At 42.9% G+C, this 13,235-nt stretch overlaps 1 protein-coding gene across 1 annotated transcript; it reads left to right on the top strand.

The window, feature by feature from the left end:
- Positions 1-3,637: 3,637 nt before the first annotated feature.
- DUSP13 (dual specificity phosphatase 13) lies at positions 3,638-12,825 on the top strand. The gene is made up of 3 exons (XM_010147980.1): positions 3,638-3,828; positions 4,522-4,742; positions 12,611-12,825. Exons 1-3 carry the CDS (start codon positions 3,638-3,640, stop codon positions 12,823-12,825), a joined length of 627 nt encoding a protein of 208 aa, XP_010146282.1.
- Positions 12,826-13,235: the final 410 nt, after the last annotated feature.

Below are 13,235 nucleotides of genomic sequence, written 5' to 3'. Positions count from 1 at the left end.
CTCTGCGATAGGTCTCTCTGATTGTAATTCTCCTGCTAGTCATAATTAAGGAAATTCTATTACACAGTTCAGATACAATTACAGTTGTAGTACAAACCAATTCAAAATTAATCTAAATATAATGGTAGAATTTCTCCTACGTGATTGAATAATTACTGCAATACAACTCCAGTAGGGCAAAGATCAGGAACGTTTCAAATGAACATCATTCAGAAACCAGCATTTTAAAATTGTATTGCTCATTCATACGACACACATCACAGAAACAGATCTACTACAAAAAGCGAATATAGAGGAATTGAGCTGAGAATCATTAAAAACATATTTTTAAAAGGAAGAACCACATTATTACATATAATCATTTTCCTTTCACACTAATTTGTTTTAATCTATTCATGCTCCTTATAAAACATTACACAAAATTGTAATCATAGCATTGTTTTCTTTAAATATGTGCATTTCAGTAAATGACACTTGCATGTATAAATTTAGTGAGTTTAAACAACTGAGAAGTCATTTATTCAGATAAAAATTGCCTTGTTTTCCTGTCTGTAAGTTTTCTATGGAAAGCTATTCCTTTTTTCCAGTGTATTCATTATTCAACATATTAGTTGAATAGTCCTACAGAGAATTCTCTGCTTTTGAATCATTCACAGCCTGTTAGTTCCAATTATTTCACATTTGAAATTTGAACCCCAGTCCTTCGTTTTTATTGGACACAGAGTTTACATGAACTGATGCTGTTCTCCTCTTGAACAAATCTGACCAGAATGCAGATAGAATAAGTTTTGTGCACAGCCTCAGCAGCTCACGTCTGTTTCACCAGGAGTAAATTCCTTAGCTATAATACAACATCAATGTGAGCAGGAGCTGAAAGTTATCTTAGGATAATTCTGAAGCACACCCAACTTATAAAGACCATTATTCCACAACTTTAGATATCCATGTAGCACACACTACCTTCTTTTGCTAAGCCTACACACTGATGTTCCCGTCTAGAAAGGCAACTTAAATAAAAATCTCGGAAGGAGCACTTTTCTAAAGGTGTGCTATACTTCAGAGTTGTCAGCTCGGCTGTTTCAGGGATGGACTAATGGACCTGGAAAACAAAGCTCCCAGAAGAGCCGTGTGAGCTGCTGCCCATCCCTCCATATCTTAACGACAGCAGGAGCACCACAACGTTAGCAGGACTTTTGGGCAGTGAACTATAATTCTCCACTCCCGTGAGGCTTAGGAAAGCAAGGCTGAGAGCAGACTTCAGTCTTCTGAGGCTAGGTAACATGAAAATCAAAGTATTTATACAGTGGAGAGGGCGAGAGGAAGGGATAACAGGCAGTAGTAAATAAGAAAGAAACAAACCAGTTGAAAGCAACTTTACAGGGAGTGAGAAGTGCCCTAGAGTGGTCATTAGCCACACTGAAAGGAATGAGATACATCAAAAAAGGGGAACATTTGCTGCAGATATTACGAGGTGGGAAGGACTGGAGGAGGCTGTTATTCTTGAAAGTATTTAATCAACTGGCAGATGGTCCTGTGGTCAGGACACAGGAAATGCAAGTCCTGTTTCTCACACAGACATCCTGCGTGGGATCTGAGAAGTCACACAGGTGTCCGAGATCACCAGTGGGAGCTGGACAGACCTGGCGCAGTGGGCACTGGGGTCACTAGTGTCAAAGAAGCTATCAAAATCAATGGGAGATGTCCATTCCAGTGTGGGAATTCCTCCATGCCTCCTCTTGGATAAAGCCATCCAAAATGGGCAAGAACATCTGCTTTTGTTTTCACAGTTAAAGCTGACACTGGAGGAGATATGCACATTTGGGAGGGGAGCACATTCCACAGTGGAGCGCTTTGTAATACAAACAGTAGACACCATCCTGGGAACATGATTATTTGGTGAAAACTTACTGTATTCAAGAGGACAAGGCTGCCCTTGGAGGTGGCAGGAGGTAGTGTGCTGGCAGAAGAGAGGGCCCCTCTTGGCAGCTGGGTGGCAAGGCAAATCACTCAAGTGCACCGCACAAGGGTGGCTTCTAGTCAACGTTCAGTGGCCTAACCCCAACACAATAGTCACTGCTTCCCTCCTTCGTTTCTATGGACATTTCAGGGTCTTAGTTGCTCCTTTTCTCCTTCAGCAAAACAAGGGATTGATATCAAGGGGCAACAAGCTCCCAAAGCAGCTTAGTCTTCAGACTTGCTTTCTGTCTTCGTGCAAAGACAAATATTTTTTCAACAAAACTACTGCAAAATGTGAATTTAGTGAAAGTACCGTAATGGGAAATTAGGAAAGCCTTTCACCACAGTTAGTGGCTGGAAAGAAGCAGTCAATGGAGGTGCTTGGACATGAACACAGCCTATACGTAAATGACAGAGCTGTTCAGCAGAAAGATAGATTTCAGGTTTGCTGTCCTGCACTGTTCTACCCCAAACCACCTTTCTAATAATTTATGCAGAAGACATTCAGCAGTCAGTGGCAGATCAAGACCTTGACTCACTGACTACAACTTCACCCCTGTCCTATACAGATGTTTCTGTTCTAAAGCTGAGTTGACTGAGTTCCTAATATCTCCGTAATGCAAGTACTTGACTAAATCTTACAACATAGAAAAAAAATATACATTTTTAATAGTTTCTTAAAACACAACTCTGGTAAAAATAGAGTTTCTATTGCCCTTTTCAAAAATCCTCCCAACAGTTCAAATCTACAGCTAACACAGGGAGCTACTATTTCAAAAGAAACGTACCACATGGAACAGAGCAATTCCAGAGATAAAGTGATGCCTAAAAAGAGTGTTTCTGCTTGTAATTAAAGTACTTACTTCAAGATTAGAAATAGGATAGTTCTTGGAGGGACAGAGAGAAGAGGAATGCAAACAAAACAACCTATTAAAAAATACATTGATGTTCACATAAATGGCAGCTACGGTCACTATAACTTACTCATGCAGATTCTTCCTACCATGAACATTTGTAATCAAGACAACAAGTATGTCTGGCAACTCTCATTGGGAAGATCCAATATTTCTCTACCCACTGCATAGCTACATTTACACAACACATTTTGCGTAGCATTACCTCTTTCTGTTTGAGAGCAGAACTATTGTGCTGGCATATGGAAGCCTGTGATGTTCCACTGTGGTGGTAATAGTGACTAGAATTCCAAATAAGAAGTGGAAAAGATCATACTATGATTAAAAAAAATTTAAAAATATAATAATGAAGTTTTAATCAACTGTTTGGCATACCTAGAAAGAAGGGTTGAGTAGCTGTGTCCAAATAAGCCTACTGAGGCCCTGAGCCTAGTAGTTTGAAAAAGCTTTAGCTTCCAGTTTGCCATAATAATATGAAACTTTGTTTAAGAAGCCCAGGCTTCAAAATCATCGTCTGAATCACAACATGGAACTATGGGAGCCACTGGAATGTTGTTGTTTAGATTGCAACAGTATTCCCAAGTCCAGTCACGGCCTCTGCTGCGATAAGCACATAGACACACGAGAAAAAGCCTGCCTCAAAAAAAAAGCTTACTACTGAAACCGTGGGCTAGCAGTGCGTGGGGATAAGGGGGGGTGAGAGGAAGAGAGGGTGACCTCAGAAACGTCTTTGGCTGGTGGTGAATGTTTGCCCTCCACCTTTCAGGATGGCCTGGGACTCCCTGTGCAGCAGGGACTTACTGCGCCCCAAGATAAGAAGCGGCTCAAGCCGGATGGCTGGCAGGCAGAGCAGTGCCGAAACACCAACCCTGGAGGAGCTGCGGCGCTTGCTCTGGACACGCACACACCCCACGGGGCACGTGGATGAAGTCTGGCCAAACCTTTACGTGGGAGATCTGTAAGAGAGGGAAGGGTTGGAGGTGTTAATGCAACTCTCTCCCTCTTTCCACCCCATTTTCCTTGAAATCTTCTGTTCTTTACTGAAAAAGAGAGCTAGCCAGTAATACGGAGAACCCTCACAGTAAGTCTAAGTGTTGAGCAAGACTGAACTGTGCATGGGATGCTGTGACATAGAGAAAAGGCATCCTAAGTATCCAAAAAGAATATTCCCCCTCCTCATTTCTCCTCCTGCATAGGCACGAGTCCCACACTGCAAGACGGTGGGGCCATGATATTGGTACTGCAGGGAGTCATGCCAGGGCTAGGTAAACCAGGATGAGCCTCATTTCCTCCTCACACTGACAGATGGCATCAGTCCCCTGAACTGATGGATGCTCAGCAGAGCTGATGTGGTGAGAAAGCAAACCAGAAAACCCTTGGCTTATGCAGAAATATCACCACCACCTTTTTATTTTTCATCACTAGAGAATAACCACCTGATGTTTGGAAAGAAGATGCAGGAAATGTAGAAGTCAGTTTCTTACTGAGCCACCTCTGTCTTGAACTTTTGGTGGACACTTTGGAGGTGTTCAACCTGGCAGAAAATAGCCACTACAACTTCACGTGGTTATAACAAACTGCACCATCAGCAGCATGTTCTACCCCACATTGTACTGTGGCAGGTGAATATAACCCACCTTCCTTCTTCCAGGTATGTCGCTCGTGACAAAGCACAGCTGAGCCGGATGGGCATCTCCCATGTCGTGAATGCCGCTGCCGAGCGATTTCACATCGACACTGGACCCAAGTTCTACAAAGATCTGCCTGTGGATTACTATGGAGTAGAAGCAGAGGACAACCCAAACTTTGATCTCAGCATTTACTTCTACCCAGTTGCTCGCTACATAAGAGCAGCACTGAATTCTCCAAAAGGTAACTAGAGCATGTTACGTACCTTCTGCACAGGAGCCAAGTAGGGCGAGTTACCAAATGGTATTCAGCAAATAACAGCCAGCTGCAGATGTGGGTAAGAATGGAGTTACCCAAACCAAGCAGCATCACGCCTGCCCTCCTGAACTGCCACAGTGAGTGGGAGTTGCCCTGAAAAAGGGAAGGATGCATTGAACAGGTTTTCGAAAGGGTTTTCCCTATGCCTAGTGCTAGTCAACATCTCTATTAGCAGAAGACAAAATAGCAAGTATCCTTCTATGGGCACACTGACCTGGGAGGAGGCACATACACCTTTTTTTTTTTTTAATCTTTCAAATTAATGATGGGGTTTAAAATAAAAGTTGGGATGGGGTAAAAAGACAAGGACAAGCGTCATATTTGACTGAGAAGAGTCAGCCATGATGCTACAATCTGTACAAGTCCTACAAACACAGGATAGGGAAGAACTTGCAGGGAAGCAGGTCTATAGAAGCAGCAACACCACAGGAGATAAGTCATGATCTCCCACTAGCCCCAAGCCTCTGGCATTGTACCTGGCCTATGTTTAGTGAGTCCAAGGATTTTACAGGGTATCTTCCTATTTCAAAGTTCTACTCTTTCTAGCAGCAGCATGACATTAAGGACAAGCCTTCACAAAAGTCTCCACTGTGCCACAGAACTGTGAAGATGCCCACTCATTTATTTGGTTTTCACCGATTCATTAAGAGAACAGTTATACACTCGGCAAACTGCTTTGCTTGCATCATGTTGAGCTTTAATATCAACAAGAGTCCTAAAATACTAACTGCCCAGCTTAATCATATGCAGGTGGTAGATGTGACCTACACACCTAGAGGTCTACACCATCCAAACTAGGAAAGGGAGGCACAGTAACTGAAAACAGTGCACCTCGGTGCTAGTTACCTCAGAGTTTACTGCTGTTTGAAGGGCTTGATCCATCCCATTAGAAAGTGTTTGCCTATGTGAAACCGAGGGTTGCATTTTGGATTTGAAAACCACTAATATATTTGGGGAATTTGGGTCTGCACCCACTTCTGCTACAGTATACGCTATGTGCAGTTGAAGTCATTATTGGTGGTGCTCCAGAGAATGGCAAGATCCAAAATATTTTCACGTTTAAAAAAAAAAAAAAATCCAAATCAATTGACAAAGGACAGAAAACAACAGATGGATCATGGTAGCCACAAAAGCAAACAAACACAGTGCTTTGCAAGATGCATGCCCAAATACTGAAAGTTATGAACGTAGAACAAGTTAGGGCTCAAGGCAAACACAATGAACTTGTCATGTCTAGAGTGCATATTTATCCCTACTCCCATGCTTTTAGATATTGCTTTACTGAACTCCATATGGAAGTAGGGTTCTGGGAATGGAAACAAGGTGAAATTCAATCACATACAGTCCAGCTGTTGCTGACATTCATCATTTTAAGGAAAGTGCAACAGTTTAGAAAATATATAAACAAGATATTCTGGAAGCATAATTTCCTGAGGTACTGAAATTTAGCAGCTAAATACCCATGACCTGTGAAGGGATGAGACAGGGAGGAGATTGTTACACACATCATTTAGAAGAAGAGGGAAAAAATGGCATTTATTAGAAGCAGAGATGCTGAACAAAAAATTATGCCAGGTGACAAGAGGCCTGTTCATAATAAATGTGGGATGTAACGAGGTACTTCTGTTTGATTGAGAAGTCATTTAAGACTGCTGCTTAACAATTACAAGCAAATTCAACATCTATTTTTTTTATTATAGAATTCTCTTTTTCACCTGGGAGGGTAAGTCAAAGTTAAGACTGTATGAGGCACAAACATATTTAAAACTATGAATCAAATACTCATTAGAATTAAGTAAGAACAGTTACTCCCATCACACTTAAAGAAAAAATGCTGTTGCTTTACACCAGAAGTCCAAGAAAACTGCATGGACAGATTTATTCCAGATTTCTACCTTAGCTGAACAGAATATGTCTTTGGTGATGTAAGGAATTTATTTTTAAGGCAATTTCTCCAAACCCAGATGCCAGAGCATGAGCAAAAGGAAGCAGGGGAAGGTGCACTCACATGCTCCTAATGGGGATCTATAGTCTTTCAGGAAGGTTGCCCTTTCCCTTCTGCCCATTATTGCTATTCCTGTCACAGGGGTTGATGGCTGCATCACACCCTGAATGACTTTCCATCATCTTTGTTGTACAGATTAAGAAATACATGCACTACTATTGCAGCCGTGCCATATAAGCATTATTTTATGAACCCTGCTTCCTTGGCTGCCTCTCCTTCTGTAGAGCCCTGCTGTTCCTTTGCCCACGTAACAGAGCTGTTTGCGAAGGCTCAGCCAGGAGCCAGCAGATGCACAATGTGCCCCCTTCCCCACAAGGAAAAACATGCTATCAGGGATATACTGGCCTGATCCCTCATGCTGCTCCTTCAGTTCAGGAAGGGGGCAACACCCGCACTATCAATCTTACCCCTTTGCATGGCCACGTGTACAATCTGCATTTTTCTGGAGTGCAAGCTAAACCCAGGTGTAAATCAGCAGGGTTTGGTACCGTCTAGCAGAAGAGGGAAGGAAAGAGAACTTGAGAACACAGATGAAAGCCTGCCACGAAAAGTATTAAACTAACACTGTGCAGAGAGAAAGATTCCCAGGTAGAGAGCTTCTCCTTTTATTGACCTCCAAACATGTTTAAAACAGGCAGGTTAAAATCACCCATTAACTTCCTGAAATTGCAAACCCTCTCGAAGGCATTTCTCTTCTTCCACTTCACTGGAGCAAATGAAAAGGTAGGCTCCCGTCTCCTGCCCTCTTCTTGGTGGTGGTGGTGGTTGTGACAGGAGCTTAACTTAGGAGAAAAGGGTTCTCTCTCGACTCTGCCGTAGGTACATTACGTACTTCCCACTCTCCAGCAGATGACAGCCCTTAGCTGTTCGGGGAGGCCTGGGAAGAAGGGACACACCACTATTTAAAGCTCTCCGTAGGCTTCTTGCTATTTTCAGCTGTGACAAAATCGACACTTAATTAACTGAGAAATAGACAATTGGTTCTGTACCTGGCTACAGGATGGTGGCTAAAACATAACAGGAGGTGAGAAAAACACGGTAGAGCGGGAAGAGCTCCTGAGGCCACCTAGTCCAGCTAAGCTCTCCTCCTGGTGAGCAGCACAATTCTGCTGGATTCAATGGAGCGAGGGTGGCTGGGACGTTCACTCCGGGTGACGGTCTGGAGCCTGGTGTTCTGCCAAATTGAATCCATCCTGCAAGAAAGCAAGGGCTAGTTCAGGACATTCAGCTCACTTAATGATGAGTAGCTAAAGGACAATAAGATATTATGTGTTTTAATGACTAATTTGTTCAACAACATTGAATTTCTCAACTTGAATTTGGCCAAAAAAGTTGAATTTGCAAACTTTATCCCTAGTGCAAACCCTTTGATGTCAGTGGAGTTACAGCAGGCATGAACTGGATATAATATCCATAATCCGTTGTTAAAAACCAAGTGTTATTGTTCTGCACAAATCCCAGCCAGATGATAGTTATTGTCTGCCTCTGCAAAGAGTAGCTTGAGATGCGTGGTGCAACATTTCGAATAAGGATTGCAAGATTTAATAATGCCAGAAGCTAAGTGCCCCCACTTCTCCTCAGTTAATCCCATTATTCCTAAGGGATCCTGTTACACGCTCAGAGAAGGTTGCAACTGTGGCTCTCTAATATGGGATCAGTCCAATTTCTCTTTGCACTAGATGTTAAAACAAAGGGGGGCAGGGAAGGCATAGTTGGAGGCTTGTGGCATGGATTCTGTGGTGCAGAAGGTCTGGTTATTACCTCCTTGGCCGCCCCATAACGGGAGCACACACCACGACTGCCTCTTGTGAATGCTGCTTTCCCAGGCTGTGGTCCAGCAGCTTCCCAGGAACTCGAGCCTCGGTGCTGGGATGGTGCATCTTGGCTGATGCAACATTCTGTTATCAAGACCACTGGAGCCAGCCCACACAGTACAGACATGCTTCAAGGTGCTACTGTGTCGTGGCAGGTTCGGTGTCACTTAACCCACCGGAGTGACAAGGGTCTGAGCCTGTGAACAGAACCAAACAGCCACACGGCTTTTGTCTCAAGTCTGACATTTAATTTGTTTGCTACAAATAATCACATAGTAAATGCAGATCTGCAATTTTACGTTAATTAAATCATTTCACATGACTGATTTATCTGCAACAAACAGTCATTTTATTGTCAGTGTACCAGCATTTATCATAACCTCTGTGCACAGTGAAACAAAGGCTAACAATGTGGAATAGATACTGCACGTGTAGAAGATAATATACCTGCATCCTCATGGGAAAAAGTGCATTAGAGAGCCATGCAGATTAGGTCCAAGGTCAACAGTTGGGGCTCATCCAGGTTTTTGCTGAGACGCCTTCTAAAGCTGGTTGCTGATCCAGGAAGACTCTTTTGAAGTGCAGATAAGCCAGAGCAGCAGGGAAGAAAATTCAGTGTGTTCTTACTTGCCGCTGCCTCCTCCTCCTGTCAGACAGAGTTAGGTATAAACCATCAGAGAACCAGCCTGTACAAGCAGGAGCCTGGAATTTGTTCTGCTTTCTGTACCCCCAACAAAAACACATCAGACAATATTTAATGGCAGCATCCATACCTGTGCTCAGCTCGGTCTTCTGTTCCAGACTGCAGGTGAGGCTGAGCATTTTCCAAGGCAGAAGGCTCCATCTGGGTGGGAAAAAAACAGACCCAAGAACAACTTTACAGAAATTAGGTTCAGAACAGCAAGTGTCCTGTCCCCCATCCAATTTCTGGCCAAATGCAGATTGAATTTCAAATTATTTAGTGATTCAAAAATCAAATCCAACATCAAGGCCATCTTTTTTTAGTTGTTTGTTTGTTTGTTTTTCTCTGTTTTGCCTCCTCCTGGTACAGTTCAAACCATAACTATCTATTTTCTTTTAGCTGTAGAGTGTTGATAGCTTAGAAGTTTTCAGACACAAAAATAAAGTGATTCTGGTTCTAAGAAAATTTTTCAGAGCATGTTGCTCCTTGGCTTCTGTTACCAAGGGTGTGCATTGGGTGGGTGTCTGGATTTCCCCAGTCCCTGCCACTACATTTCAGGTTGGCCGACTATAAGCTACTGAGGCATGGATTTTCCAAAGACCTTTTGGACTTAGCCCCATATGCAGTATTTCTCAAAGAGAAATTGTGCTCTTTTACTCCTTTACGTTCCTCTGAACATCTTAGACCTGGGTTATTTGGGTCTGAAGTGCTTCCTCTGGGGATGATAATAGAGCATACATATCCCACAATGTCAGCATGAAGGCTGATGATAATGCAGCACATAGAAAAAAAAAGTAGTATAGTGAAAATTCAAATTAGCATTGTCTTCTAGCAAGGGTGTAAAAGCTTATGTCCATATTCCCATAAAAAGTAGGACTTCACTTCCATGAATCCCCGTGGAGTTAATGGAATTGACAGAAGTAATTTCACTTGAATAATGGCATCAGTATCTCAGTAAATTTGGTGAACCTCTATCTGAATGGGAAAACACAAATAGAAATCACTTGATCTTCTGAATCTGCAAACTGGCTTTTAGTTGGAAAATACTCTTCCTTACTCTTCCTTCCCCCAAAGGTTTCAATGCCTAGGCCAAGTCTGCTGCCACCAGAGCTGTTTTCGGTGCTTCCTTGGAGACTATATTTGTCCCTTTATTTCTACTGAAGACACGTCTATCTTTAGGGCTGAGCTCATGTTTCTCATGCCAGGATAATGGAAGGTGGCTGTGTCACATACATTGTGGAATCCAACACGTCTCTCAACCTTCTGGCCAGAGCAGGTTTTTACAGCACATGCTCGCGCTCTCTGAGCATGTGGCTGTGCCATCATCATTAGTCAGAACTGGAGCGGTTGCTAAATAAATACTCTGTCACAAACAAAATGGGATTTGAGATGAAAAGCTGTGCACAAAGTACCCAGAATTAACACCCAGAGAGATGGGGGCAATCAGTCTGAGGTTTTTGGCTGGATCCTAGGCTCATCATCCAACAAGGATATTTTTGTCTCGCGCCCTGGTAATAGAGAAATTAAGATGCTGCAAGCACAAACAAAACAAGGAACTAGCCCTGAAAACCTGTCCGTTCTTTCTACCTCTCCTTAGATTTCACAGAGAAGCAGCATCTGAGATACTTTATTCCATTTCCAAAGGGAAAAAAAAAAGCAATATGAGATTGGTTTTACTGATTTTCATCTTTTTCTGGATATAAATTGTATTGTTAAACTGCGTTTTTGTAGAGCTTTGCAACTAGTAAACAGGAGACTACAAATGTGACAGTCTATAAAAATTTAAAAAATGCATAAAATATCATAAACTTATGAAGATTTCCAGGGAACAAGTGTTCTGAAAATTTCATGCTAAAAAGACATCTTTTTAGCTGCCTTACTGGGAGACAGTGCTGTCCATTCGGTGGTCAGAAGTTCAAATCTGATTCTAATTATGGGCTACTTCAGTGATGCCCAACTGCTGAGCCATGGTTTCTGTGAAAAGACTAGATCTGACTGCAGCAAAGGACAAGAAAGTTTGAAAATTTTCAGGCATGGCTATAACTGAGTAGAACAACAGAACATTTGGGTTTTTTTCAATGAAAATTTTCTCATCAAGTCACACCATTTTTTTGAAAACTGAAGCATTTTACAATATTTACCTGATGTAGGTTTTCAGATTCCAGAATGAGCTTTTTGCTCACATCCAGAGGGAAAGGATTACAAATGTGATTTTTTACACCTGAAAGCAATCCTTTGGACAAAATGTAATTTCACATAAGACAATTAAAAAAAAGTTTATCTCCTTTCAGCATGGGTCAAACACACACATTAGAAACCTGTGAAGCAGTCATGATACAGAACTGCATTACTCGGGCTGCTTCCATGAGTGATCACAGCAGAGAAACTGAAAACAGAGCAGAGGGAAGGAGGGAGCCACACTCCTGGATCCCTGGGAGGTCTTCCCTGAGGCTTGCTTACAGCAACATGGAAGGACTCGCAATATTACTCTTAATGAAGATGTACACCTCACACTGAAATCTCTAGGGAGCTCAAAACATTTCATAAACCATTTTTCTCGTGGTCACCCAACACAGACGGAAGATGAAGGTGTTAGGGCAGAACAGTGACAACAGATGCATAGGGTAGGCTATAGAAATTTAAAAGCCTGTAATTAAGCTGGTTGCAATAGCATGTACCAACAGGCCACTGTTCTTACCAGTCATACCCATTTCCCAACACACTTCCAAAGAAGGTCTGGGCAGCAGTCAGCCCCTTCAGAAAGCATTATTGCCCTCAGCAAAAAATGAAAAATAGCTTGTGGAAAACAGGAGCCTTCCTGCAATATCAGTGAGCACTCCTGAGCATTGCATACTTGAAATCCCAAGCTTCCAGGCCCTCTGGCAGTACGCAACCCACCATGGCTGCTTCCCACAGCACAGCCTTCAAGTGTGAAGGCTTGAGACTTCACCAGCGAGTACATCGCTCCCAAAACCACGTGTGAGCAAGCAGGGACACCATGGACAGCAAGCTGGGCAGGAGGGCTTAGGGAATGCCATCAGGCATTCCCTAAGCTTAGCCCAAACAAGCACAATCATGGATCCTGCGATACAATTATGAATTTTCTGTCCCCAGCCATTAGAAAGCCCTATTGCTTCCCAACCAGCATTGCACCAGATCTGCTCTGCAGGGCTGAGCCCACCTGCTTGCTCAGCCCCCGTGTCAGCACCACTTTCATTTGTGCTCCAGCACGATATAACGCACCATTTGGCCTCTTGGCATCATTGCGTTTCTTTCTCTCCTTTTTTCCCAGGCAAAGTACTAGTTCACTGTGCAATGGGAATCAGCCGATCTGCAACTCTTGTCCTCGCTTTCTTAATGATCTGTGAAGACATGTCCCTCGCTGACGCAATTCAGACTGTACGCTCTCACAGAGGGATCAGCCCCAACTCTGGCTTCCTCAAGCAGCTGTGGGAGTTGGACCTCCAGTTAGGAAGACGGAAGGGCAGAGGAGCAGAGGCCTGCTAGTGCCAAGGGGGCATGTCTCTGGGCACTGGACCAAGAGGTGCTGCCCTCACTGAAGACAGTGCAAGGATGCTGTCAGGACTGCTCTCTGTAGCTGCACTGAGAAACTCCTTAGGAAATGGCTGAGCATAAGCAAGCTAGTAGGACTTCAGTATGTATTTTTTGGATAAGCCCACTAATTGAAAGAAAATGAAATAAAGAAGGATTCAAACTGGCAGTTTTGCCCACCTGGGCCTGTTTATTTAACTACCTGTTGGGCAGGACATAGGGAGCAGTTGGGTTCTAATGCAGAATTAAAAGGCAGCACAGTCAACCAGAAAAAAAGACTTTTTACTTGCTTATAATTGCATTTATATGTCAAGGGGGAAAATGGCTCAACTAATAAAAAGGAGCCATGAGGTTTTTTTCCTAAT

Source organism: Eurypyga helias, unplaced genomic scaffold (assembly GCF_000690775.1).
Source record: "Eurypyga helias isolate BGI_N326 unplaced genomic scaffold, ASM69077v1 scaffold683, whole genome shotgun sequence".
Classification (NCBI taxonomy): Eukaryota; Metazoa; Chordata; class Aves; order Eurypygiformes; family Eurypygidae; genus Eurypyga; species Eurypyga helias.
This window is presented reverse-complemented; position numbering and strand designations above follow the sequence as displayed.